This window comes from Pogona vitticeps, chromosome 4 (genome assembly GCF_051106095.1).
Source record: "Pogona vitticeps strain Pit_001003342236 chromosome 4, PviZW2.1, whole genome shotgun sequence".
In the NCBI taxonomy this organism is placed as follows: domain Eukaryota; kingdom Metazoa; phylum Chordata; class Lepidosauria; order Squamata; family Agamidae; genus Pogona; species Pogona vitticeps.
In genome coordinates, this window is record NC_135786.1 from 218,752,501 (window position 1) to 218,778,775 (window position 26,275).

Genomic DNA, 26,275 nt, shown 5'->3' on the forward strand with positions numbered 1-26,275 from the left:
TTAAGAGCATATTGGACAAAGAATCATAACAGCCAGCAATAGTTTCATCATCCCCGGGAAAGACTGTTTGCTGGGCTGAATAATTACACAGCAATAGATTGTTTTTCATCAATATGAAGACAACTGGTAACCAACGATGCTCCAAATAAGCATCAATAGAAGGAAGGCCCATTACAGTACCTGTCTTTTATTTTCTCTTGCTTTTTTTAAAAAAAATCTGTTTGCTCTTTTTGAACTTGGTAAGTATAATGCAAATTGCTCTGTGGTGGGTATTCTGCTGTTTGGCATGCATGTCATATGGTTTTCTTTCCTCTTTAGTTCCTCAGCCAATTCCTGGATCCATCTGCAATTTGGCCAAGTAAGTGAGACTTCTTAATACATGAGGATGCAAACAGTTTTACAGTGATGGCTTTAAGGTCCTCATAGTTTTGTATTTATGTTTGTTTGGTTTTTTTTTAAGGTGAAAACAGACAATTGACATAGGATCAGTTTCCCTGGATGAAGAGTTCAGCATTCTGGTTGATACTGGCAAATCTATTCAGCCTGGGAGATGGATACTTTGTACAGATTAGAATGTAAGCTCTTCATGGATTCTGCTGTTGTTGAAATAAAAACAACACATTTCCCCCTGTGTGCTGCGTTGTTGTCGTCATCATTGTTTGCACTGCTTTGTAAACCACCATCTACTTTGATGGTCCTCCTAATGCAATACCGCAGTGGTTCCCAATCTTGGGTAACCCAAGTGTTCTTGAACTGCAGTTCTTAGAAGCCTTCACCACCAGCTCTGCTGGCAGGGGTTTCTGGGAGTTGCAGTCCAAGAAGATCTAGGTCATCCTAGGTTGGGAATCACTGCAACCATGTTTTTGGAACTAGTGCCCATATAGCTATGCTGCTTCAGGAATTGTGGGTTGATATTCAAAAAACACAAACCTACACACCTCTCATTGTAAGTGTTGATGTATTCAGTAAGAATCAAGGAGCTGCCTTTCATCCATTCAGATGTGGTTCAGTGTGGACCAGTTCAACCCTCATTTATATATCTAACTTGATGTTGTCTACTCTGGCTGGCAGTAACTTTTTGTAAGAACTTTCCTGATTCAGACCAAAAGCCTATTTCATCCAGAGAAACCGCAACCTGTTGATGTCTAGGACTGGACATGGCAGCTCCCATATGCAAAATGGTGCTGTAGCACTGAGTTATGCTCATTTACTCTCCTCTGGAATTTATTCCCTAACTTTAATAATTACTAATTTTAGCTGTGTCAGGGACATAGGTTAGCATCAAGAGCCAACTAGTTTTCTCTTTGTCTTTTAAGGCTACTCTTGAGTAAATTTTTCCTTGACAAAGCACTGAAAGTAAGATTGTGTGACCTCGTGGAGTTTGAAATGTCACCAGGCAGTAAACTGGATGCAAGGAAAGCAAGTACCAGCATATTAAATAAATTATGTGATTTCTCTATCGTATTTGGATCTTAGTCCAAACAGATAAGAAACTGAGCTAGGCAAGAGAAAGAACTGTGGAGCTTAACTTTTTGAGATATTATATCATTACCTTTTAAATGAAAAAAAGTCTCAAGCCTTATTTATGGTCTTAATCTTATATTTGTATCATGGGAAATGTTAATATTTGGGGTTTTATATGATGGAAGCAGACTTTCCTGGGGCACTCTTTTAAAACAATGTTTTCCCAGTGTTTGTAAAATATGCATTAGGCTGAGTTAAAATCAAATCGTTGAGTTATTTCAGCAGCAAGTTATAAACCTGACTGGACCATGTTGCACTCCTGCTTATCCCCCTGGAAGCACAATGGTGTCTAGGCCGAGCCATCTCACCCATTCTCCCTTCTCTAAACCCTTGCTAACTACAGAAGCTGATGTAGCTTGTCTGAAAATGAGGGAGGTGGTTATCTCCATTTCTTTTCCTTCCCACATCCCTAGCAGTAGGGATATTATTACCAGATGCCAGAAACTCTGGGACATGTAGTTTTGCCATCTGTCCTTAGGGAATGGTTTTGCTGCAACAATGATCTAAATATCATATCTGAATCAGAATACTCTGCCTCTTCAGCAACAGATAGACAGCATGGTGAACTGGTGAACGGCAGGGAAGAATTAGTCTCTCCACTTTAGATATAAGAACCAGAGATGAAGCTAGAGCGTAAGGAGTTATCATAATGCTCATTTCATTTTGAAGACCAGCTTTACAAGGACTGAGGCTGATATTTTGAACCAAAAAATTAAAAAAGTGTGGTGATACCAACTTTTAATTTTCTGTTGCATATTAGAGCATAGCCAGGGATTATATCTATTAATACACCTTTGGCAAATGCAAATAAAATGCTGTTATGATTTCAAGTGCACTTTGAGTGATTCTTTGAAATCACAAACCTATGCACAGCTGTTACTGTTAGGTGCCCTCAGGTTACTTCTAACTTATGCAAACCACAACAGGGTTTTCAGAGTATGTGAGATGTTCAAGAAGTGGTTTCAAATCAAATCAAATCAAATAAATTTATTGTCATTGTAAGAATATACATAGTATACCCATACAACAAATTTCACACAGACACCCAGAGACCAGACCCACATGCACACACGTAAAAAATCCCCAAACACTCCCCACCCACTAAAAATCCATTGGCAGGCAGTTTCAATGACCAAAGAGGGATTGGAGCCTAGTCGGACATCAATCTGGGTATAAATCCCATTCAAAGCTCTATGTTTGACTTGAAAGTATACTTGCACAGATGCTTACTCCTATAGAAAGAATATCACTAGAATGTGATTATCATTCAAAAATGGGAAGGTTTTATAAAGTGCAGCTGCTGCATATTTGTACATCATTTGTATATACGATACGTGCATATTTATAATTATCTAGGTAGTAGAGCAGATGATATCAGAGTGGTTTGCTTTGTATAGAAGACCTCCATATATTCAATCATGTTGTATTTATTGAAAAATGCTAATTTTATATTAATGCACATAAGTAAGTTTGCAGTTAGTTAGTTACAAGCAAAAGGCAGTGAATAAAACAAAAAAGAAAGAAAAAAGCTGGACTCACCTGTAATTCTGCTTCTCATTTCCTATGTAAAATCTATCGTATTGTGAATAAGCCCGACTTCCTTCCCAGTCCATTAGTTCAATTCTTAGAGAATAGTGCCTTTGACTCGTGGTGATTGCAAAGATAAACTCATTTCCCAGCCAATGTTCACCGGAGGGACTACCGAAACCCTAGAAGAAAATGGGTGAAACTCAATGTCATGATCTTTCCTTGGTTTCTGTAACATTTTTCACTATGGAAACTTTCACAGTATACCATGACAACTATTTTTTAGAGGAAAATGGACTCTCAGGATTCTTATGAGATCCTGTGACTAATACCCATAACATTCTTGATTTATTTAGAATGCAAGATCCTGTTCTCATTGAGATGTTCTATTTTTGCTTTCTGGTTACACAATGGAGTTTGGATTTTTAAACTGTGAGGTATTATGATAGCCATCTTCAAATATTTAAAGGGCCATTACTGGGAAGATAGAACAAGCTTGTTTCATGCAGCTGCAGCGGCCCGGACCTGAAGTAATGGATTCAAATTATAGGAAAAGAAATCTTAACTAAATATTGGGCAGAACTTCCTGTCAGAAGGGCTATGTGACAGTGGAATGGACTACCTCAGAAAGTGGTGGAGTTTTTATCAATGATTTTGAAAGAGAGTTTGGATGGCTGTTGGTCAGGCATATTTTAGCTTTGGATTTCCTGAGTTAGCAGAGGTTGGATTGGGTGATCCTTGTGGTCCCTTCCAGCTGAAGAAATCCATGATTCTATGACTGTGTGAAATTGTTAGGAAGATTTTCTCACTGGTCTACTATCTGAGACATGGGGCTCCCACAACTGGCAAATGATCTTGTCTTCCTCACAGGTCTGCTCTCAGAAACTTTCATCTGTGCAACCACTCCATTAGATCTTGACCATGTCCTATTCACAATAATTACAACATCTGTGGTTGGACTCAAGATTACGTGAGTCAGGATGTGTCACTCCTGGGTTGGCAGTATCTAGGATTCTGCTGATCCTGAGGTATAATAAACAACCAGGCAAACAATGCTGGCACTACTTGGGATTTAATGGGGAAAATCTTATTGTGTAACATAGTCGTGGTGTAACCTGGATCAGGCACCACAAGCATATAATTTAAAGTAATTAAAAGCCTCTTATCCCCTTCCTTTTAAGTTCTTGGAATTCCTAGAGCTTCCTTTGACCCTTAGGAAGCCTTCAGGATATGGGGGTAGGTGGGGGAAAGAGGCTTTCATAGTACCAGAATCACCACTTCATCACTCCTGGGATTGATGGCAATTGTTTATTTTATTTTATTGCCATTGAAGTCTCCCACCTTATTCTGAGGATCCCAAAGGACTCCCCAGGACAAAAGGGACCCCACCCCAAGGGAGCCTTGGAAGCTAGAATAAGGGGAATATGATATTTTAAGTGCCTCAAATTAAATGGTTTCTGCACCTGATCTAGATTATGCTGCACAAAGTTATGTCAAAGGATTGTGCCCACTGTCTTTTCCCTAGCTAACTGCCTTTCTGATGTGGTATAAGATAATAATGACATTTACTTGGGATTGTTCAATGATTGGGAATAATATTTTACAAACCCGTAATTCAGGGCATGTCAATTTGTGGATTTACAGATGTTTTTGGACTACAAATTCCATCATGCCTCACTGTTGGCTGTTCTGGCCAGACCTCGTGACAGTTTCTATCCAGAAAGATCTGGAGGGTCCCAAGCTACCTATCCTTGTCCCTAATCTTCCTAAGTTTGATGTAAGGCTAATAATGCTGATTCAATGCTAGAACATTTGATAGTTCCGCTCAGGTGGTAACAGTGGAGGCAAGTATTAGTGATGAACACCCTGGAAGAGAAGATGTCTCCTGGACATCCTTTTGCTCTCTTATAGATATATTTTACCTGGTTCTCCTTCAAACAAAAGATGCTTTTGGTTGTTCTGGGTTTTTTGGGTTCTTTGACCATGTTCTGAAGGTTGTTCTTCCTGACGTTTCGCCAGTCTCTGTGGCTGGCATCTTCAGAGGACAGCAACCTCTACTGCTGTCCTCTTAAGATGCCAGCCACAGAGACTGGTGAAACATCAGGAAGAACAACCTTCAGAACACAGCCAAAGAGCCTGAAAAACCCAGAACAACCATTAGATCCCGGCCGTGAAAGCCTTCGCGAATAAAAAGATGCTTTCTCAGCTCACTAGGCCTTAGAAACTCTACTAGCTGTACTTTTATTTGCAGTGATATGACTTATGTTAATCTGATACTGTCCATTGATAATACTCCATTCTTGAATGTTATGTTGAACCTCTAAGGTGATGGATAGATAACAAGAACTAGAGGCAAAACCAAAATGACATTTCATGTTTTAGCCAGTCAGCCTGAGCCATGTAAGGATAATTTATCTTCCTCTCCAATTTCACTAAAATTAGCAAAGTCAAAATAACAAAAAAGGTCTGAAAGGCTACATAGGTTTTAAAAGCAACACTAAGGATCAAATGTAGTGACACCAAGGGGTTGGGGGACGCTGATGGTGGAAAAAGGTTTTATTAGCTTTGGCAAATTCTATAAGGGTATCCTATTTGAACCACACTCTTTCAGGTCATTAAGCAATTATTTCTCTTTATTTATTTGGTCTGATAAATGTTCATAAGAAACTTTGACTTTTTATGGGGGGAGGAGTCCCACAAAATTGAAACCAGGTACAGTTAGTATATCACATAGGTCCATCTCCTGACAAAGCACACTGGGGAAAACAGCTAATAGATCAGGATTCCTGCCCCCTTTGAAAATCTTATCTTCCAAGAAGCCTAGCTTATGAAACTAGCAGTGAGCTACTTTAATGGACACTTTGCAGTCAGCACAGAGCATATAGTGCTGTTCTCCAACAGCTTGCTGCCACTCCTTCTTCTGAAGCATTTGCTGTTTAACAGTAGAACCAGTCTTCAAAGCATAATGGGCATTGGTGGACTGCCACAGATAATTTCAGTCATGGTTTTGCAACCCGGTGCATTGGCTAGCGTCTCAGATTGGGATTTCAGAGAGCAGGATTCTAGTTCCCACTGAGGTGTGAAACACCCTCTAGATGACCCTCTGTCTTTCTCAGCCTTACCTGAGAATGTTAGAATAACAAGAGGAGAGGGGGCAGGGAAACCTTTGAAATTTACTAAGTGCATGGCTGAGTTTAACTGAAAATGAACACTCACCAATTTTTGGAGCTCTAATTAATAGAATAATCTATGTGGATTTTTATTCTTATTTCCTAAGTCTTTAGATCAACTCATGAATGATAACTGCTGAATGGGTATGTTATTTGGCTTCCCACTAATTCTGGAAGGTGTGCTGGACACTGCAAAAGAAATAATAAAATTGCATTGGAGTTTTACATCTTTTCTTATTGAAAAAGCCAATGCTTCTTATGGTATTGCTCCAATATAATTATAGCAGAGTTCTGCTGCTTACAATTGACCTTGTTCTTCAATGCCATGATTTTTTCTTTATCTTATTAAGGTTCAACTGCCTTTGCACTTGTATAATGTTTCTCTGTAGTCGTTTGAGTTCACTGCCATAGCACCTTGATTTCAGAAGCTAAGATGGGTTTAGCCATTTAGGACTTTCATGAGAGACCAACAGATAAGATTGGAGATTTCCAGGAATCGTCTGCTGGGAAAGACTCCTACCTGGACCCTTGCAGAGTCACTGCTAATTGGATTTGTCAGTACTAGATGGACCAATGGCTTGGGTTAGTGGAAAGCAGTTTCTGATGTTCCTATAAAGGCTATGGACAGGTCTGACTCAGAAAGATGCCTATCCAATATGCCTTATAGCTAAGATTTGTTTAGGCCCGGTAGAACAGTTCAACAAACATATCATGCTTGCATGAATTAGATTCAAACAAAGCATGGTGTGGAAATTTTCTATTGGGTTAGGGTCTTCTTGGTGGTGGCACCATGATTTTGTCTAGCCCCCTTCCTGTATTCATGTAGGACAGTTTAAAACATTACTCTTCAGTGAGGCCTTTCATGGCAATCCTGGTTGAACTTCCCACCTCCTGTATCCACTTCAGACTGAAAATTGACTGTGGCATTGGGTTTTCCAGTTCTTACGTAGACTTTGTGTGTGATTAATATGATATTTTGGTGCTTAGCACTTGTTTTGTTGTCATTCTATTTTAAATGCTTGTAAACTGCCCAGAATAGTTCTTTGGCACTGATGGGACAGTATATAAATTAAAGTAATAAATAAATAAATGACAGAAAGAATAACCCAGCACCACGCTTTATTAAACTGTTCATTTTATGGGTAAATGTGAAATTTCCTTGTCCCTTTTGACTGGGGAAGGCCACCACATGAATATTATTTTAAATGCTTTCATGGTATGCACTCAAAAAGTTGACCCCAGTGCAATCAAATGGTTATATAACACCATGTCAACACAATTCCTGGACCACCTGTTAACCAGAAACGTTTATAAAGGAAGGGCAGGGCCAGATAGAATTCCGTGCTGCAAGTATACTGCAGCTAAATCACTTAAAATATATTAAATGTCTTATTGTGTGTGAATTAATTAAATGGAAGTATCTATGGCAACTTATGGTTTCATTCAAGTGTTCATTTTATTAACACTCTGCTTTTTTTCTCAATCAAGGAACTCGGGAGATTCATGCAATTTCTTTCTGTGTCCCAACTTTTGAATCTCTGACTGTTGGACTCTGCTGTCTTCTGCCTCTGGTCTTGTTCATTAAGACCAAGTAATTTCCCTTTACTACTGTGAGCTACAGACAGTGTGTAATGGTTGAAGTGTTGGGCTGAAATTTAAGTGATCCAGACTCTTATGAATCAAACCAAATGATCTTGGGCCACTCCTTCTCTCTCAATATAACATACCTCATAGGGCTGTTATAGCTATCAAGTGGTAAGAAAGAGGGCCATGTACATTTCCTTCAGGTCTCCGGAATAAATCGGGATATAGATGCTACAATAAAAAAAATTTATGTTGATGTAACTGGGTTTCTGTAGATTTGCGTTTTCTCCTACTTACAGATGGGTAGGAGAGTGAAGCTGAGAAAAAGCAGCTCATTCTGTACAGGAGTGAGATCTGAACTAGCAACTTTTGAACTCATTGCTCTTTATCTTTAACATCTACATCCACTTGTGCTGAGGGTTCCTAATTAAGAGAAGATTTTTTTAATGCCATGCCCAAGTAAAGTATGAGTATGCTGTAGCAAATCTGTACCTAATGTTAATGTCTGAAGTGTCTGGACAGACAAATATTCAGAGTTGCTCAACTGAGCTATTTACTATCACAGTAATCTCCATGTATCATAAGAAATGTATGTACATTGGATTGGCTTTTGTGTCTCCATATTACAACTATAACCATCCTGACAGATACTAAAAAAAGGGGGTTAGTGAAATAATCTGGAGTAGCTATATTTAATCTAACAAAGAACTAAAAAACCAAAACAAATTTGAAAGCAAGAGAAGTTAAATTACATGAAATATTTGTTTTGATGAAAAACATATCCCTTAAGCTAAGCCAAAATACTTCTCATTTTGACAAACACATATAAAACTGGGTTTCTCTTAAAATCATTAAAAATGAGTGTAGAATGGAAACTGAAGTACACAGGACCAACTTAGAAATACTTTGTACAGGCCTGCTTTTTATTGTCGTCATCGTCATCATCATCAACAGCTCATTTGAAAAGGAAAACATTTCAGCTTCTCCCTGGTTTAATAAATTGCTTCATGTCACTTCGTCTGTCTTTAGCCTCTTGATGTAACTTTAGAGAATCCTTACCCCCTCTGTACTCTGGCACTCTCTAGGTGGTTATTAGGAGCAGCAGCTTCCATAGCTATCATATGTGTCTTGCACTTAAAGCCACAGTAGAACATTTCAATGGATTGCTAGATGCCTCCACCTACTCAATCCAAGGAGGAGAAGGAGGAGGTGCCGCCATCACCCATGCGGCGAGGGAGCAGCCCAGGTAGGTGGGGCTTGTCAGCCTGGGAAGGCAGCCCATCTAGGAGAAGGGAAACTCCAGGACCCTGCTGCTGCTGCTGCTGCTGCTTTGGGCAACCCCACCCCTTCCTCAACACCAGCCACCTGGCTGGGAGGGGAGGGAAGCTATAAAAGCAAGACGCCGGTGCCAGGGCCCTCTGAGAGCAACGTTCCTGTCGCCGGGGGAGTCGCTGGTAACATCTGCCGTCCCCAGGCACTGGGTGAGAGACAGTGCCTGGGAGTATTTCTGGCCTGCACTCCCCTGCCCTTCAGGACTGGGACCCTGCTGCTGCTGCTGCTGCTTTGGGCAACCCCACCCCTTCTGCAACACCAGCCATCTGGCTGGGAGGGGAGGGAAGCTATAAAAGCAAGAAGCCGGTGCCAGGGCCCTCTGAGAGCAGCGTTCCTGTCGCTGGGGGAGTCGCTGGTAACATCTGCCGTCCCCAGGCACTGGGTGAGAGACAGTGCCTGGGAGTATTTCTGGCCTGCACTCCCCTGCCCTTCAGGACCGGGACCCTGCTGCTGCTGCTGCTGCTTTGGGCAACCCCACCCCTTCTGCAACACCAGCCATCTGGCTGGGAGGGGAGGGAAGCTATAAAAGCAAGAAGCCGGTGCCAGGGCCCTCTGAGAGCAGCGTTCCTGTCGCTGGGGGAGTCGCTGGTAACATCTGCCGTCCCCAGGCACTGGGTGAGAGACAGTGCCTGGGAGTATTTCTGGCCTGCACTCCCCTGCCCTTCAGGACCGGGACCCTGCTGCTGCTGCTGCTGCTTTGGGCAACCCCACCCCTTCTGCAACACCAGCCATCTGGCTGGGAGGGGAGGGAAGCTATAAAAGCAAGACGCCGGTGCCAGGGCCCTCTGAGAGCAACGTTCCTGTCGCCGGGGGAGTCGCTGGTAACATCTGCCGTCCCCAGGCACTGGGTGAGAGACAGTGCCTGGGAGTATTTCTGGCCTGCACTCCCCTGCCCTTCAGGACCGGGACCCTGCTGCTGCTGCTGCTGCTTTGGGCAACCCCACCCCTTCTGCAACACCAGCCATCTGGCTGGGAGGGGAGGGAAGCTATAAAAGCAAGAAGCCGGTGCCAGGGCCCTCTGAGAGCAGCGTTCCTGTCGCTGGGGGAGTCGCTGGTAACATCTGCCGTCCCCAGGCACTGGGTGAGAGACAGTGCCTGGGAGTATTTCTGGCCTACACTCCCCTGCCCTTCAGGACCGGGACCCTGCTGCTGCTGCTGCTGCTTTGGGCAACCCCACCCCTTCTGCAACACCAGCCATCTGGCTGGGAGGGGAGAAGGGGCATTAGAAGGGTGTGTGGGCTTGTTTTGTTTGTTTTTAACTGTTATTGAGTTGCATAGAGACCCACAGTGGACCTGATGGAACAGGAAGGGGGGAGGGCGTTGGAGGGGGCAGCCATTGAGGTGGTGCTGGGTAGGGGAAGGAATGGTGGTGGGGGTAGAACATGCCCGCGTAGGAGAAGAGAGGTTAGATATCTCACATCTATCCCCTCTTCTAGTCCTACCTCCAACCAAATGGTATCAGGCGACCATATCAGCAAACCCTCGAGCCACACGGTGCTGTTGATGAACGCCAGGTCAGTACAAAACAAAACTGCCCTCATCCATGATGTAATTCTGGATGGGGGGGCTGACCTGGCGTGCATTACTGAGACCTGGGTGGGAGAGGAAGGTGGTGTCCCCCTCTCCCAGCTGTGTCCTCCTGGGTACTCAGTCCAGCACCAGTGTCGCTCAGAGGGTCGGGGAGGGGGAGTTGCTATAGTCTATAGGAGTTCTATCTCCTTGACCAGGCTTCCTATCCCTTTGAGAGGAGGTCTTGAGGGCCTGTATTGTGTGTTGGGCTCACGAGACAGATTAGGGATTCTGTTGGTGTACCGCCCACCCTGCTGCGTACCAACAGTCTCCCTACCTGAGCTGACGGAGGCAGTCTCGGACCTGGTGTTGAGGACTCCCAGGCTGCTGGTGCTGGGGGACCTCAACATCCATGCTGAGGCTGCCTTGACTGGGGCAGCTCAGGACTTCATGGCCGCCATGACAACCATGGGGCTGTCTCAATGTGTCATCGGCCCGACACATGAGAAGGGCCACACCTTGGACCTGGTTTTCACAACGGGACTGGAAGGTGGTGGTTTGGATGTGGAGGGGCTGGTCGTGACCCCATTGTCATGGTCAGACCACTTCCTGGTCAAGTTCAGTCTATTAGCGTCTTCTTCCCTCTGCAAGGGTGGGGGATCGATTAAGATGATCCGCCCCCGGAGACTAATGGATCCGGATGGTTTCCTGAATGCTCTGGGGGAGTATCCGTCTGATATGGTCAGCGCTCCTGTCGAAGCTCAGGTCACCCTCTGGAATAGGGAGATGACCCGGGAAGTTGACACGATTGCGCCTAAGCGCCCTCTCCCTGCTCGCCGAGCCCAGACAGCTCCCTGGTATACTTCTGAACTGCGGGCGATGAAGCAAGAGGGGAGACGGCTAGAGCGCAGGTGGAGGAAGTCCCGCTGGGAATCCGATCGAACACGACTTAGAGCCCATTATCGGGCCTATTTCGTGGCAATACGGCTGGCGAAACAGCAATATTTCTCCAGCCGTATTGCTTCCTCAGAATGTCGTCCAGCAGAGCTGTTTCGGGTGGTCCGGGATCTTCTTCAACCGGGAAACCCGGTGGAGGTCCCGGACTGCTCATCAGCTTGCTGTGATGAGTTTGCTATTCATTTTGAGGAAAAAATCGCTCAGATTCGCAGTGGGCTGGACTCCACTGTTACCGCAAAATCGGAAGATGTGTCCAGTGTGCCGTGCTTAGGTCAAACTTTAATGGATGAGTTTCAATTGTTGAGACCCGAGGATGTGGACAGGGTGCTTGGATCTGTCCGTTCTACCACCACGCCGCTCGACCCTTGCCCATCTTGGCTAATTGGAAGATCTGCCAGGGGGGTTCGCACTTGGGTCCAGGAGGCCGTGAACGCCTCTCTGAGAGAGGGAGTGGTCCCTACCGCCTTGAAAGAGGCGGTAATTCGACCACTCCTTAAAAAGCCTAACCTGGACCCAAGGCTGGTGGTCAACTACCGACCAGTGGCGAACCTCCCTTATCTGGGCAAGGTGTTGGAGCGGGTTGTGGCCGGGCAACTCCAGGCGCTGCTGGATGAAACGGATTTTCTGGATCCATTTCAATCGGGTTTCAGGCCGGGTTTTGGTACAGAGACAGCCTTGGTCGCCCTGTATGATGACCTTTGCCGGGAGAGAGACAGGGGGAGTGTGACCCTGTTGATACTCCTGGACCTCTCAGCAGCTTTCGACACCATCGACCATGGTGTCCTTCTGGATAGGCTGGCTGGGTTAGGAGTTGGGGGCACTGTTTTACGGTGGTTCCGCTCCTTCCTAGCTGACCGTATCCAGAGGGTGGTGCTGGGGGACAGTTGCTCTGCCCCATGGCATTTATGTCATGGGGTTCCTCAGGGCTCGATACTGTCCCCCATGCTGTTTAACATCTACATGAAACCGCTGGGAGAGGTCATCAGGAGGTTTGGGCTGAGGAGTCAGCAATATGCTGACGACACTCAGCTCTACCTCTCGTTTTCCACCAATCCAGGTGAGGCGGTTTCTGTGCTGAACTCGTGTCTGGACCTGATAATGGACTGGATGAGGGTTAATAAATTGAAACTCAATCCAGACAAGACGGAAGTGCTGTTAGTGGGTGCTTCGCCGGACAGGTTGGAGGGCCACTTCCCTGTCCTGAATGGGGTTACACTCCCCCTAAGGGACAGGGTCCGCAGCTTGGGGGTGCTCCTGGACCCCAGTCTAACACTGGAAGCCCAGGTGGACTCGGTGGCCAGGGGCGCCTTCCTCCAGCTGCGGAAACTATACCAGCTACGGCCCTACCTGGACGAGCGGAGTCTCATGACAGTTACACATGCACTGGTAACATCTCGTATTGATTATTGCAATGCGCTCTACGTGGGGCTGCCTTTGAAGACGGTCCGGCGACTGCAACTGGTCCAGAATCGAGCTGCGTGGCTGGTGAGTGGTGGGGCCGCCAGAGAGCACATCAAGCCGATTCTGTATAATTTACACTGGTTACCAGTTGCTGTCCGGGCCCAATTCAAAGTGCTTGTTTTGACATATAAAGCCCTAAACGGCTTGGGCCCTGGATACTTGAAGGACCGCCTCCTTCCATATGAGCCTACCAGGCTGTTAAGATCTAGCCAGGGGGCCCTTTTGAAAGAGCCATCCCTCAAGGAGGTAAGAGGGATGGCTTGTAGACAAAGGGCCTTCTCGGCAGCTGCCCCCAGACTATGGAACGCCCTCCCAACTGAAATTCGCCTGGCGCCGACACTGATGATATTTCGGCGCCAGGTCAAAACCTTCCTGTTCCAGAAGGCTTTTAATTGAAATAACATTAACTGTGGGTCTTAATGATGGCAATTTTAATTGTATTTTTAATTGTATTTTAATTGTATTTTAACTGTATTTTGATCATTTTATTTTATCGCATTGAATTTTAATTGTTGTAAGCCGCCCAGAGACCTTTGGGTAGAGTGGGCGGCATATAAATTAAATAAATAAATAAATTAAATAAATAAATTTTCAAACTTCCACTGCCTTGTGGCCATATCCACTGATGGAAAAGGCTTCAGGAGTTGACCTAGAGGCAAAATCCAGAGCCAGAGTCCCAGAGGCAGTTCATATCGTTCTGGCAACTCCTGCAACATCGCTGGAACCAGTTGTATTGGCTCTTGCCTTTCCATTGGACTATTTCAGTGATGTGGAGAGGGGGGATTTGCTGCTTTGGTAACAGCCTATCCTCCATATTATTTTACCCAGGCTTCGTGCTCTGGAGAGGACACTCCAGCTTCGCATACAGTGTCAAAGTCCTCCATACAGCGCATATTACCATAGTCTCTCAAGACTGAAAGATGCCTATGATGACTCAATCCAAAGTGCTAGGACTTGATGGTACTTTAGCTAAGATGCCTGAACTACTGATTTAAGTCAAGATAAACTAGATTACTCGAAATACCCTTGGGTCAAACCACACCATTTATATTTCAGATCTGGAAGGGACCACCCATAGTTTGTGGCCCCTGTGCCTTCATGCCACCTTGGGTCCTTTCAAGGAATAAGGCGGGATAAAAATCTTTTTTAAATAAATAATTGAATCCACAGCAACCCCACTGGCTACCACCCAGTTTTCCTACACACTACCAAACGTATGGCAGTGGTGGAAAAGATGCAATGCCCTTTGAAAGCAAAGTCTCTGACGAGCACACATCTTGTTTTAATGCATACCCCCCCAAAGGCTTTGCAGAAACCTTCCTGAAGCATGATGGTATTCTAAAACAAGATGCACGTTTTCTCGTTTTTAAAAGACACTGTGGCTTTCTCTGCCAACCTATTGACAAAGACCAGCGGTGTGGCAAGTAAACTTGGGTGGATCAGTTGGATTTTCATATCTTGCTGCTACAGCAGGTTTCTCACTTCTGCTGGAACAATATAATGCATCTATTTATTAAAGAAAGTATGCAGAACCTGGTATAGCAGTTAATTTAAATCAGAGATAGGAATCATGCAACCTTGAAAACCACGCTACCAAATCTCAGCAACAAATCGCCCCAAGGAAGGTGGTGGCATTTAAAGCTAGCATTTGTTTGCTTTAAATGGCATGCAGCTAGTTAATTGTGAATTTCAGTGGCAGGTTGGAACAATCTATTTAAAACAAGAAGATACTTGCTTTAGCAAGTAGGAACCCATCATGCTACCATCTCCTCAGCATCAGGAGATTTCGTTGCCACCTCTAGAGTCCAAGGAGTCCAATCCAGAAATCATAATGGAGTCAGTTTTCCTTAATTCCACAGTATAAAGTGGCTGCTAAGACAAGTGAAACGCCTTCTCTCAGCAGAGGTGGGACTAGGCATTCACATTTAAGAGGAACTGAGTTTAAACCTAAGGTTGCTACTGCCTAAGCAGCATTTGAGCATCTTCATGTAAACCTGCAGTTCGACTTCCATTTGAAGCTATCCAGGGTGGTATCTGACCTTGACTCTTGCAGAGCCTTGTCCCTAAATTTCTGTTTTACTTTATCTTGAACATGAGCTCCTTTGGGAACCTACTTAGGTTAGAATGAAGCATACAGTTGCTCAGTTCTTTGTTCATATTGATATAGACTAACTCAACTTGATAAGAGACCTCAGTGATTCCTTGCCTCCAGCCAAGAAGGAGGCAAGGAGTGCTGTTTTTCTCATCAGCATCCTAGAAATTTGTGCAAATTGTCTCTGCACAAAATTAGTGTTCTTTCCCCTTGATAAGCCAAAAAAAAAAAAAAAGGCACAGGTATTGACACAGACAGGAAGCCCCAAACAACTGACTCAAGATTTTTAAAAGATGCAAAGACCCCCTTGGTTTTTTCTAATGCTGAAAATATCATGCAAAAAAAAAAAAAACAACAAACATCATTCTTTTGCACAATTTGCTTGAAATCATTGTTTGCTTTATTTTTGTATTTTTGCTTAATTTTCAGGGCGGGGGAATCATTTTCTTTTTTAGCTAACAACATCATAAAATTCTTGAGCACCACAGCATTCTTCAAGAAGAAGAACTTGGTGATTCCTTGATATGTAGGATGTTGAGACAAAGAACCCCCCCCCCCATCTAGTGACTGGCTTCTAGAACAAATGACCACATGATGGTGCCCAGTCATGCAAACTGAACCTCCATTTGAGTGTATCTCAGGTGCAAGTCTTCACAGATCCAGAGCTATCATGTTAGGGCCAGCATAATTTCTACAGATGAAAGAGTGACACAAGTTTTTAAAGGTTTTCATGGTAAATCAGTATGTCAACAGAATAGTTGGGTGGATTTAAGTTTCTCAATCTTTTACACAGTTGATCTACCTCGTTCATTCATTCAGAATGACTATCACTACATCTATGCATAGTGCTCATCTTAAAATAGTAATCCTTTCCATGTTTTTTACCCAGAGACCAAAGGCATCCCATGAAACATAAAGAGCTGCTATTCCAGAGTAAATACAATTTCTGCTTATTCTAAGGGGGGGGGGGTTAGAACTCTCCTGGCATTAAGAGTTTGTGGTTTTTATCATTAAGTATGGCACATCCTCTTGAGATTAGGAAGGGAAAGCATGGGGGTTATAACCCCCAAACCACAGAGGGAAATGACAAGAAGTTTTCTAAATGAAGCAACTCCCTGAAGAGTGATCCATTAAAGAAAGAGTCCAAAGATGGCTAGGATAAACTTGAACCATATGACACTTTCTGTTTTTATTACTGAATGGCCATGTTCCAAGCAAAAGCTATGGACACAGTGTTCATTGTTGCTTCAGAAGAACAATGCTAAAATGTTGTCCCCAGTGTTTCTAGGGATACAATTCCTGGAAGTAATTCCCAATCTTACCATTTTGTATTCTTTCCAGTTTTTTTGGAAATCTAGGCTCCCATCTTCTCGGTGCTGTATAACTGTCCAACCGCCTCCTGTAGTTTCCATATTGCAAAAGACCTAGGAATAAGAATATAAATTACATTAGAATCTCCATGCTATCTTGGAACCTTGATTCATCTAGTTCATCTCTCTGCTTCTAGCAAAGACCAACCTGATTCCCCAGAAATCCTCGAGTAGACTTTGTCTAGAGGGGTGGGGTATAAGTCCAAATAAAGTAAAGTAAAGTAAAGTAAAGAAAGATTCTGAATACTGAAAATCATATGACAATGTAATTCCTGTATTTTATTACCAGAACTGAGAGAAAAAAAGGTATACTGAACATGGAACAAATTTATTTTACTATCACAGGTGTTTTAGATTTTTGTTCTTGAAACATATTCTAGCAATGAAGGTCATATCTCAATTAAGTGTAAACTAAATGCTCATAAATGTAATGAACACCAAAGTAATTCTGCTTTTGGATAGAATGAGCACTTTCACTTTTAAAAGTAAAACTGATGTGTTCTCCTTAGTTATTTCTTTTTCCCCAAGCTAAAAGGTCCTGCTGCTAAAGATGCATTTCATAATATTGTTTTGTGCTGTCAGGTTGCTTCTGATGTATGATAACTCTAATAAAGATTTCAAGATACGTGAAATAGTCAAGAAATGGTTTATCAAGTCTGTGAGTCCAGGGCTCATCAGTCTAGGTTTGAGGCTAGGTTTGCTACTCCACATTGGCTCTTTTGCTTCATTAAGTCACTGATAATTTTAGCCTGTATCTTCTTTATGACTATCACAAACATTTCTTAATAAAACACAATTAATGGAAAATTTGCCATTAATAAGTTTGAGGGAGGCACCAATATTTCCTTTGTCTTCACTGGACCTTGTACGGCTAGACAACATCTGGTTTCACAGACGCTTCTTAGGGATGCTGGATTAGCTAGGTTTATAGGAAAGTGTGCAGAAAACTCTGGAAGACAGGGAGAAAGGGGTAAGGGGCAAGACATTAGCTGCTCGAGGCACTGAAGCAGAAGGTGCTTACTATTCACAAAAGTGGGAATGTACAGTAGGCATGGGATTTAGGGACTAGAAATCACATTATTCTCCATTCACTGGAGTTCCACCTACAGACATTTAAATGTCCTCAACTGGCTCATGTCCAAGACAAGGTCAAGGCATCCAGCCATTAAACACCTTTTAACATGTTTAGAGGCTGAATTCTGAACACACACAAGTGCACATGATAAAGTGGCTGCTAAGACAAATGAAACGCCTTCTCTCAGCAGAGGTGGGACTAGGCATTCACATTTAAGAGCAACTGAGTTTAAACCTAAGGTTGCTACTGCCTAAGTAGCATTTGAGCATCTTCATGTAAACCTGCAGACTGACTTCCATTTGGAGCTATCCAGGGTGGTATCTGACCTTGACCTCTTGCAGAGCCTTGTCACGAAGAGTCGGACATGACTAAACAACTAAAACACACACCCTGGAAAAAGGCTGAACTGGTAAGGCTTTGTGGCCTAGCATAGGCCTAGCTTTGCCCTAGATTCTTGTTCAGAAATAAATAGGGCAGAGCCAGGTCTATGCAAGACCACAAAGCCTCTCCATCTAGGTCATTTCTTCAGGTGAGCCACATTTAGGTGACTGTAGAGGTGGGTCTGTCAGATGGAACTCCAAGAACTCCCAGAATGGAGAAGTATGGGATCTGTAGTTCAAAACAATTCAAAACTCCCATGCCTAGCACACAGAGGTAGATAATCCCTAAAAATTGTTTGCTTTCATGACAACCAAAACTTGTTGCCTGTCTCATTATATCCAATGGCAGAGCCAACTGAAGAGGAGAGATAGAACATGCTGTTTTTTTTTTCCATTTGTTTGTTTTTTTCCTAAAAGACTCTACTTTGGCAGTTGAAACGAAATAATTCTCTCTCACTTTCCTAGCCTCATCTGTTGGAGCAAAGGTGGATGGCCCTTCTTTGACATACGTTCTGATACATCTTTGCAGAAATGCTAAATGTTTTAAAGGAAGGGAGGCTTTCTGGTAAAGACTGTGAGCAGCATAAAATGGCTACAGATAGTATTGTCAGTGCAATGAAGGCATTAGGAGAGAACACGGCAGTCCGACTTACAGTGGCTACTGTGGTTGTGTGCTGCTTGGAGTGCCATAGGAGGTTTATGTTGTCATTGAACCCTATTAATGAGTGACCTCCAAAATGCCCTTTCATCAACAGCCCAACTCAGCTCTTGCAAACTGAAGGCCATGGCATCCTATATAGGCTCAATCTATTTCATATTCAGGCTTTCTCTTTTTTCCTGCTGTCTTCAATTATTTGTAGCATTATTGGTTTTTCCAGTGAGACTTGTCTTCCCATGACATGCCCAAAGTATGATAGTCTCAGTGTCATCATTTTTTCTTCTAGAGAGAGCTTGATTTGATCTAGGATTCACTTGTTTGTCTTTTTGGCAGTCTAGGATATCGGCAAAGTTCTCCTTTGGTGTCATGTTTCAAACAAATAAATCTTTTTTGCTGTTGCCTTTCCTCCAGCCTTCACCACTATACATAGTAATTGGGAATACAATAGTGTAGATGATCTTGTCCTTGGTGGCATACCTTTACATTTCTTGATCTATACTTACGAGTCTGTCTTCTGGTTTCTGGGCTGCAATCTCTATTTGGATTGATATAGAACTGAGGAACAGTAGGATCCCCATATCCACCGTGGTTTGGTTCCATGAATCCCTGCGGATACTGAAAACCGTGGATAACAGCAGACAATATTTATTTTCACATGCATTACCAGAACTGGCCACTAGATGACACCAGGGATCATAGTATACATTCTTCATTAACAGGTATTCATAACACAGTCTCTGACTCCATCTGGTGGCCTGTTAGATGTGAAAAAAATTGGACCTTTTTCTTTTAATATTTTTAATATTTTCAGATAAGTGAGCCATCTGAGCCAACAAATGTCCTCAACTGATCCTGTGGATATGAGCGTCCTACTGTATATAAAATCTTTAGCAATTTCATTTCCTTCTTTGTCAACAAAGTTCTGTAGTTTCTGTTAAACATATGTTAAAAGGAGGAAATTTCCAAAAAGAACATTTCTGACATCTTCACATACACTTTTTTAAAAAACTCACAAACCTTACACACACAAATTTCCATAGCCTACTCACTGTTCATATGTGCATGCAGGATCCAAACCATTGTGTACTTTTCACTGAATGTATTTTGCACCATATTCTAATTCTCTTACAAAACTGATGTGGTTCTATACATAATTAAATTTCCATTATCCTGTATAGCATACAAATGTCAAATGTTTCAGGAAATAATTGACTAGAGTATTCTCGGCTTTTTCCATCTCCTGGAAGAAGGGCAAACTGTTCTGTTTAAAGATGTTTCACTTTCTACCCATCATCTTCATTGAAAATTGGCTTGATGTCAGTTGAAGCAATGTTCTTATAACGTTCCTCCTCAGATGCACACACACTGGAATGGCTGAAACTCTTCCAGATTTCCTTTCAATGTTTTAACAAAACCGTATGCTTTGATGTATGGAGCACAGTTTTAACAAAAGATCTGTTGGTTCTTATCAATTCAGTGCACTTGGCATTCTCATGGGGAACTGCAGATCTCACGCCAGTGGATATAGTAATGAAACATCACACACGACCTTCTCGGATGGCAGCCCCTACCCAGTTCCTTTGAATGCTTTCCTTCACAATCATGCTATTTCATCCTTAGCTGAGTCAATTTGGTATTTTCACACTGAGGTGCATTGTCCATACCAATGTTCATCGGCTTCTCCCATTGTATGGCTTCTCGGGTATACAGACAAAGCTTCCCGACTGTATATCAATGGAAGGGAATTGTACAGTGCTTCAAAAATGCAAACCTTATTTGAAAAAGGGAAAACAAAAAACAAAAACCCTAAAGTAGTGTTTTTTTCTCAAAACAAAATAGTTTGGCTCGCTGCTTCCTTCCACCATGACATCTGAATAAAAACATTTATCTACAGCTGGGGTTTCATTAGTCTTTGATTTATAGCAGGCATTTTTAAGCAATGCATGTATCTTATTTAATATTCACATCAAGCTTCCAGAAACATTGTGATCAGTTTTCTTTTTCCCTTTTACACATCAAATTCTTATGTTCCATTCATTAAGCTCAAGTTTCCATTTTGGAGGTGGGAGGGGTAGAGGAACCATCTACGTACAAACATATACAAGAACTTTCCTGAACCGTATTGAAAAAAGGCCCTTTTCTAAACAAGTTTTTGAAGTTTTCTTGTTTTGAGTGATGTAGCAAATTAAAAAAGAGGAATGAGACAATGACAGAGGGATTTACAGCACTAAATTATTCACTGTGTGGTCTGGCACTCTCCATAGCAATGGATGGGAACACCTGCCACATTAACAAGAGCAGCAAGCTGATTATAAATGTTAGCTTTCCACCATTTGAGCCAACAAATGTCCTCAACTGGCTCATGTCCAAGACAAGGTCAAGGCATCCAGCCATTAAGCACCTTTTAACATGTTTAGAGGCTGAAATCTGAACACACACACGTGCACATGGGAAATCGGGAGGAATTTGGATGCCTCTGCTTTTCTGTCTTCATGATGATGGACTGAATAGAAGTAGAAGTACAGTGGCTTTTAATTAAATGAACCCCCACTACTCTGATAAAAGATTTGGGGGATTTACAATAACCCTTTGGAAGCTGGTACTTCTTTTGCTCATACTTTTTCAGATAAAATACACTGTCGTACTCAACGTTTTTATGGGCTTTCTTTACCGGTTATGCGTCAGCTGACAGTAGAGAAAGGCTCCAGTCCAATAGCCATTAAATCCTCTCTGATTGCTTTTGAGGATATTGGAATGGGGTATTTAGCCAGAATAAATACTTTGCAGCACAGATGTAGCTGACCCTAAATCCAGTAGCCCCAGATTTCCTTCCATTTTCTCCTACTGGTAATCAAAGCAGCCAGTGAAGTGGGCTGGGGATGGGAAACTCACCACAACATCATGGTACCCATGTTGTCTTATTAGGCATTATCAGGAATGGAGGGAGAGAAGCAGGAGGAACAGAAGGAACAGAAGACACAAGCAGAGCTTGAAAAAGTTTTATTCTTTTGGACTTCAATTCCCAGAATCCCAGGGCCACTATGATCACTGGCCATACTAACTGTGGGATTCCAGGACCGACAGTCCCAAGGGGTAACTTTTCTAAACTCCAGATGTGAGGTTGCAGCTTCTGATGGCAACCATGCATTTGTTCTATGATCTGGTTCTGTTAAACTAAAAGCCACCATATGGGATACCTTTCCCACATGGAAAACATTTTGGGGGGAAAAGAGAGAGGGGGGGGAGAGAGAGAGACTTGCATCTAGATTGCAGTGTTGGATGATCTACATGTGCCATGCTTTCTAGGGATGGAGTGCTGCATTAAAGAAACTTGCAGTGCTTTAAAGGCTAAGAAGTTTTATTTGGCATAAGATTATGTGGACTGCAACAACGGTCGGTTGATCTATATTTGTGTACTTTAACAGGGTTGTAGTATGCATGTCTTATAATGAAATATCATTGTTAATGATAATGATTAAAGCTTTACTGCTGCTGTAATTAAAACAGCTCCCAAATATTATACCATAATAAATTCTATTTCAAATATTCAAAAATTCCTGCTTTAATATTCCTGTTGCTGTGTGTGTAAAAATCTATCTAACACAATCTAGATGCCAATTTAGATATTGGTTCTCTCTATTCACATCTTTTTGGAGATCTATAAATTCCACATTTTTTCACCCTTTTTTTGCTAGTTACATTATTACTGCCAATTTCAAAACATAAAATAAAAAGTAATTGAGATTGCATGATGACATTTTACCTCAATCCCACCTTTAAGCCAGGTAATCTGCTGCATTGGCTAAAATATTGTAGTAAGTCACAACTAAAGTAGGTCCATTGAATCAGCAGAACTTATGGAGGAGTTGATTAACTAAATAAATTAACTAAATTATTAACTAAATTATTAAATAATTAACTAAATTAACTAACTAAATTAACTAAACATATCTCCCCCACTCTGGCCGCATTGCATTGGCTGCCCATCCGATTCCGCGTTGATTTCAAAGTGTTAACGCTTACTTACAAAGCCCTAAACGGTTTAGGACCTCGATACTTGGCGGAACGCCTTCTCCCACCTAGATCTACCCGTGTCACTCGCGCGAGCCAGGAGATAAGGCTGAGGAGCCTAACGCCGAGAGAGGCCCAAAAGGAAAAGACCAGAAACCAGGCCTTCTCGGCGGTGGCTCCTCGCCTTTGGAACAACTTGCCCCCTGAGATTCGCGCGGCTCCCTCGCTGGGCATTTTTAAGAAACAACTAAAAACATTGATGTATAGGCGGGCCTTCCCAACAGAAAACCCTTGACGATCTTTTTTCTTATTCTGTTCTTTATTTTTTTTTTATTTACGTTTCTGCTGTAAAGTCTTAAAATTACATTGTTGTTTTTACTGTAAGCCGCCTAGAGTGGTCTAATATGATCAGATAGGCGGGATAGAAATAAAATAAATAAATAAATAAAATAAATAAATCCCCATGGATTCAATGGTCCTATTCTAGCTGTGATTTATTACTGGAGTTCAGTCATTGTTTCATGCTCTCTTTCCTGCAATAGGAGGAGTGGAGGAAACCCCCTTCCACTTATTTTTACCTTGGTTCTCTCTTGCTTCTCTCTCACCTGCAATGGGGACAGAACCAGCCCTGCCTTTAGACAGAGTAAGTTGTCTGTCTCTGGTAGCAGATCCTGGAAGCAACAGTGGTAATCTCCCAGCTGTGCTTCCTGGTCCTGCTGACCATTATCCCTTCTGGGGGATAGATCTGTGCCAACAGCCTGTCCAAGGCCCTCTAAACAAATTCGGGAATGACTACAGACCAGAATAGTCACTTTGTCAGACTACAACTCTCAGAGTTCTTGAGCCACCATGACCTCCTTTCCCCAAATCCCCAGGTTGCAAGATGTTCCAAGCTGCAAAGCTCTACAAGGTATCAATTGGAACATAATTTTTTTAAAAAGAAGTCCCAAACATTATTCTTTACCTTCTTAGGTTCTGATATGTTATTAACATAAATAGTGTAGACACCACTTTTGTTAAAACCAGCTTGGTATACATCAGCACAGTCTCTGAATGGCTTGTCTTCTTCTCTTTTGGGATTCTTTAGTACAACTGCAAAACAGAAAATGAATATGATATTGACATCTGCAATAACAACTGCAGTGAATATTCAATAGAGGCATTTTAGTTCAGTTACAAGGTTTGCCAGTTCTTTTGACTGGTCCTGCTACACTGCCTTGAACAATAACCAACCTAATGCAGAAATCAATAGCATAGTCTTGCAGAAATGTTCGTCCCTTTAAAAAAAATATGTGTGTGCGTGTGTGTGTATGTGTGTGTGTGTATACAGATATATGTAATGAAGGGACTGATTGGTAGGGAGGGAATTTTTGGCTTTCATGGACTACACTTCTCATCATTCTCCATTCTGGGAGTTCACCTGAGAGACAAGCACCTCATAGACACCTAAATATAGCTCACTTGGGGGAGAGGGGAATGGTCAACTTGAGGAAGGTCTCACTCTGCCCAAGCTTCCTGCTTCTGCCCCAGTGCTAGCTGGAAACTTCCCTTCGGAACAGGAAGTTTGGCCAGAATTAGGCCTAGCTCAGCCTTGAAGTCATCCAGCTGAGGTCTTTCTCTTAGATGAGCCACATTAAGGTGCCTCTCTTGAGAATTATGAGATTTGTAGTCCAACAATGCCAGAAATCCCTTTCCTACTTATTGCTGCACTGCATGGGGGATACGTGAACTACACTGCACTTCTGAGCCTACTTACCTGGGAACAAGCCTATATACAAGCCTGGATATATATATTCAGGTTTGTCAATATTAGATGTGATTTAGTGCAGGTTTCATGTGGCACTGGAGTTCTTTGTATTTAATTGTTTACTAACAGCTGCTGACATTGTAAATCAGGATGCAAATCTTCACCTGTCTCAATCTTGCCCATTCAAACCAGTGAGTGCCTTTTCCCCTCCTCAGCTATAACACAATGAGGTATTTTCTGTTGGTCTTTATGAAAGTGTTGTGCAAATTGAACAAATTGCACAAACTGCATAGCTAAACTGTATAGCTGCTACCTTCTTGCATGGATTTAGCATCATATTCCTTCACAATAGGAAAATACATTTGTTTTGTGCAGAACCATTTTGTGGAAATTTCAGAAACAAAGATTAGCCACTGTGAGCATGAAATTAAAAGATGCTTCCACAGCACACCCACCCACCCAGACCTTTGCTCTTGAAAAAGGCTGTCTGTGCTAGAACATACAAAAACTTCGTCTCTCTCTCTGTCTGAACTTGGTGTCATGATGAAAACACCTGCTTGCTCTAGTTCGAAGCTAAGCTGTGGTATATCGACTGAGCACGAATATCTTGTCTACCTAATTTCCTATTGAAATATAACTGCAGAACAACTTACAGACAAGTTAGAGTACCCAAAAGTGTGTGTGTGTGTGTGTGGGGGAACTAGCTGCATACTTAGAAAAATATGCCCCTTTGCTGTTCTACCCTATAGAATGTATACTGAATAACCCCCTTGACCTACTTGTCAGCCAATGAGGATTTTTCTGTACTTTTATTTCCCTGTGTTTAGAAGGCATAAAAGCTCTTTATACTTTTGGGTCAATATCTCTCATGTCTGGGGGACCCGAGTGGCCACTTGAAATAAACAGTGCTTGTTCCCGCTCTTGGATCTGTGTATGGTCAAATCTCATGCTTGCTTGTACAAGAGTGTTCTAATACTCCCAAATTTCTTATATCTGGCTCACACAACCAACATGTTGTCTTGCTCTTACGCTAAAGCTGAGAAATCTTACAAAGTTAAGGAACCCTTGATAGGTTGTCTCAACATGGAAAACTAATTTAGCAAGAGTTCTTGATGTCCCTACTGTGAAATACACGACCGGATCACCGGGCCAAGCAGCCTTCCATTTTTAGAACACATTTTAAATGTGGGTCAGTTCTCTTGATTAGATATAGACAAGAGATCCCCTGCTTGCTTTGGACTTTGAAATGACTCAAATTATTTGAAAAAAAAAATCAGTTATCTCCCTGAAGTTTAGAATATAATGCCTGACTGTATCACAGCAGCCATTTTAGGAGTGCAATAGGAAGCTTGTGCACATGAATGACAACATTGTGCTGCATGGGGACTGCTTTCCAAGACCACAATCTCGAAGCTACTGGCTCATAGTGATCCCTTCACACAGAGAATTTATAAAACAAAATGGTCTGCTGTGGGAGTGGGTTTTCATTCATCACCACTATTATTGATTGATTGATTGATTGATTGATTGATTGATTGATTGATTGATTGATTGATTGATTGATTGATTGATTGATTGATTGATTGATTGATTGATTGATTGATTGATTGATTGATTGAGAAGGATACTCTCCTGGAGAAGTTCTCTAAGGCACAAAACTCCAAAGCATCCTAATGTCACCAGCAAAAACTTCGGTTTTATCTGACCCACATTTTAATCTAACTCATAGAAGTAGTGGGGGAAATCCTTCTAATGTTTACCTTCCCTGTGAGGAGCATTTGTGAGCCTTTGGACCTCAGTTCCAAGCTTCAGCTTGGTGAAATTTAGTAGATCCTTACTCCTGATTGTTTCTTGGCAAATGTATTACACATTTTTTCC

The 26,275-nt window shown here is 42.4% G+C and overlaps 1 protein-coding gene and 1 long non-coding RNA gene across 2 annotated transcripts in view; one reads left to right on the top strand and one right to left on the bottom strand.

Moving 5' to 3' along the window:
* The window catches only part of LOC144589304 (uncharacterized), a 116,504-nt gene that overhangs the window by 54,025 nt on the left and 36,204 nt on the right, over positions 1-26,275 (top strand). The gene's annotated exons all lie outside the window — the stretch shown is intronic.
* The window catches only part of ANGPT1 (angiopoietin 1), a 199,953-nt gene that overhangs the window by 30,884 nt on the left and 142,794 nt on the right, over positions 1-26,275 (bottom strand). Inside the window, exons 5-7 of the mRNA XM_072999258.2 lie at positions 23,615-23,742; positions 16,479-16,580; positions 3,064-3,233 (exon numbers count right to left, since the gene is read on the bottom strand). Coding sequence (XP_072855359.2) covers positions 3,064-3,233; positions 16,479-16,580; positions 23,615-23,742 — 400 coding nt within the window. The remainder of the gene's footprint in view (positions 1-3,063; positions 3,234-16,478; positions 16,581-23,614; positions 23,743-26,275) is intronic.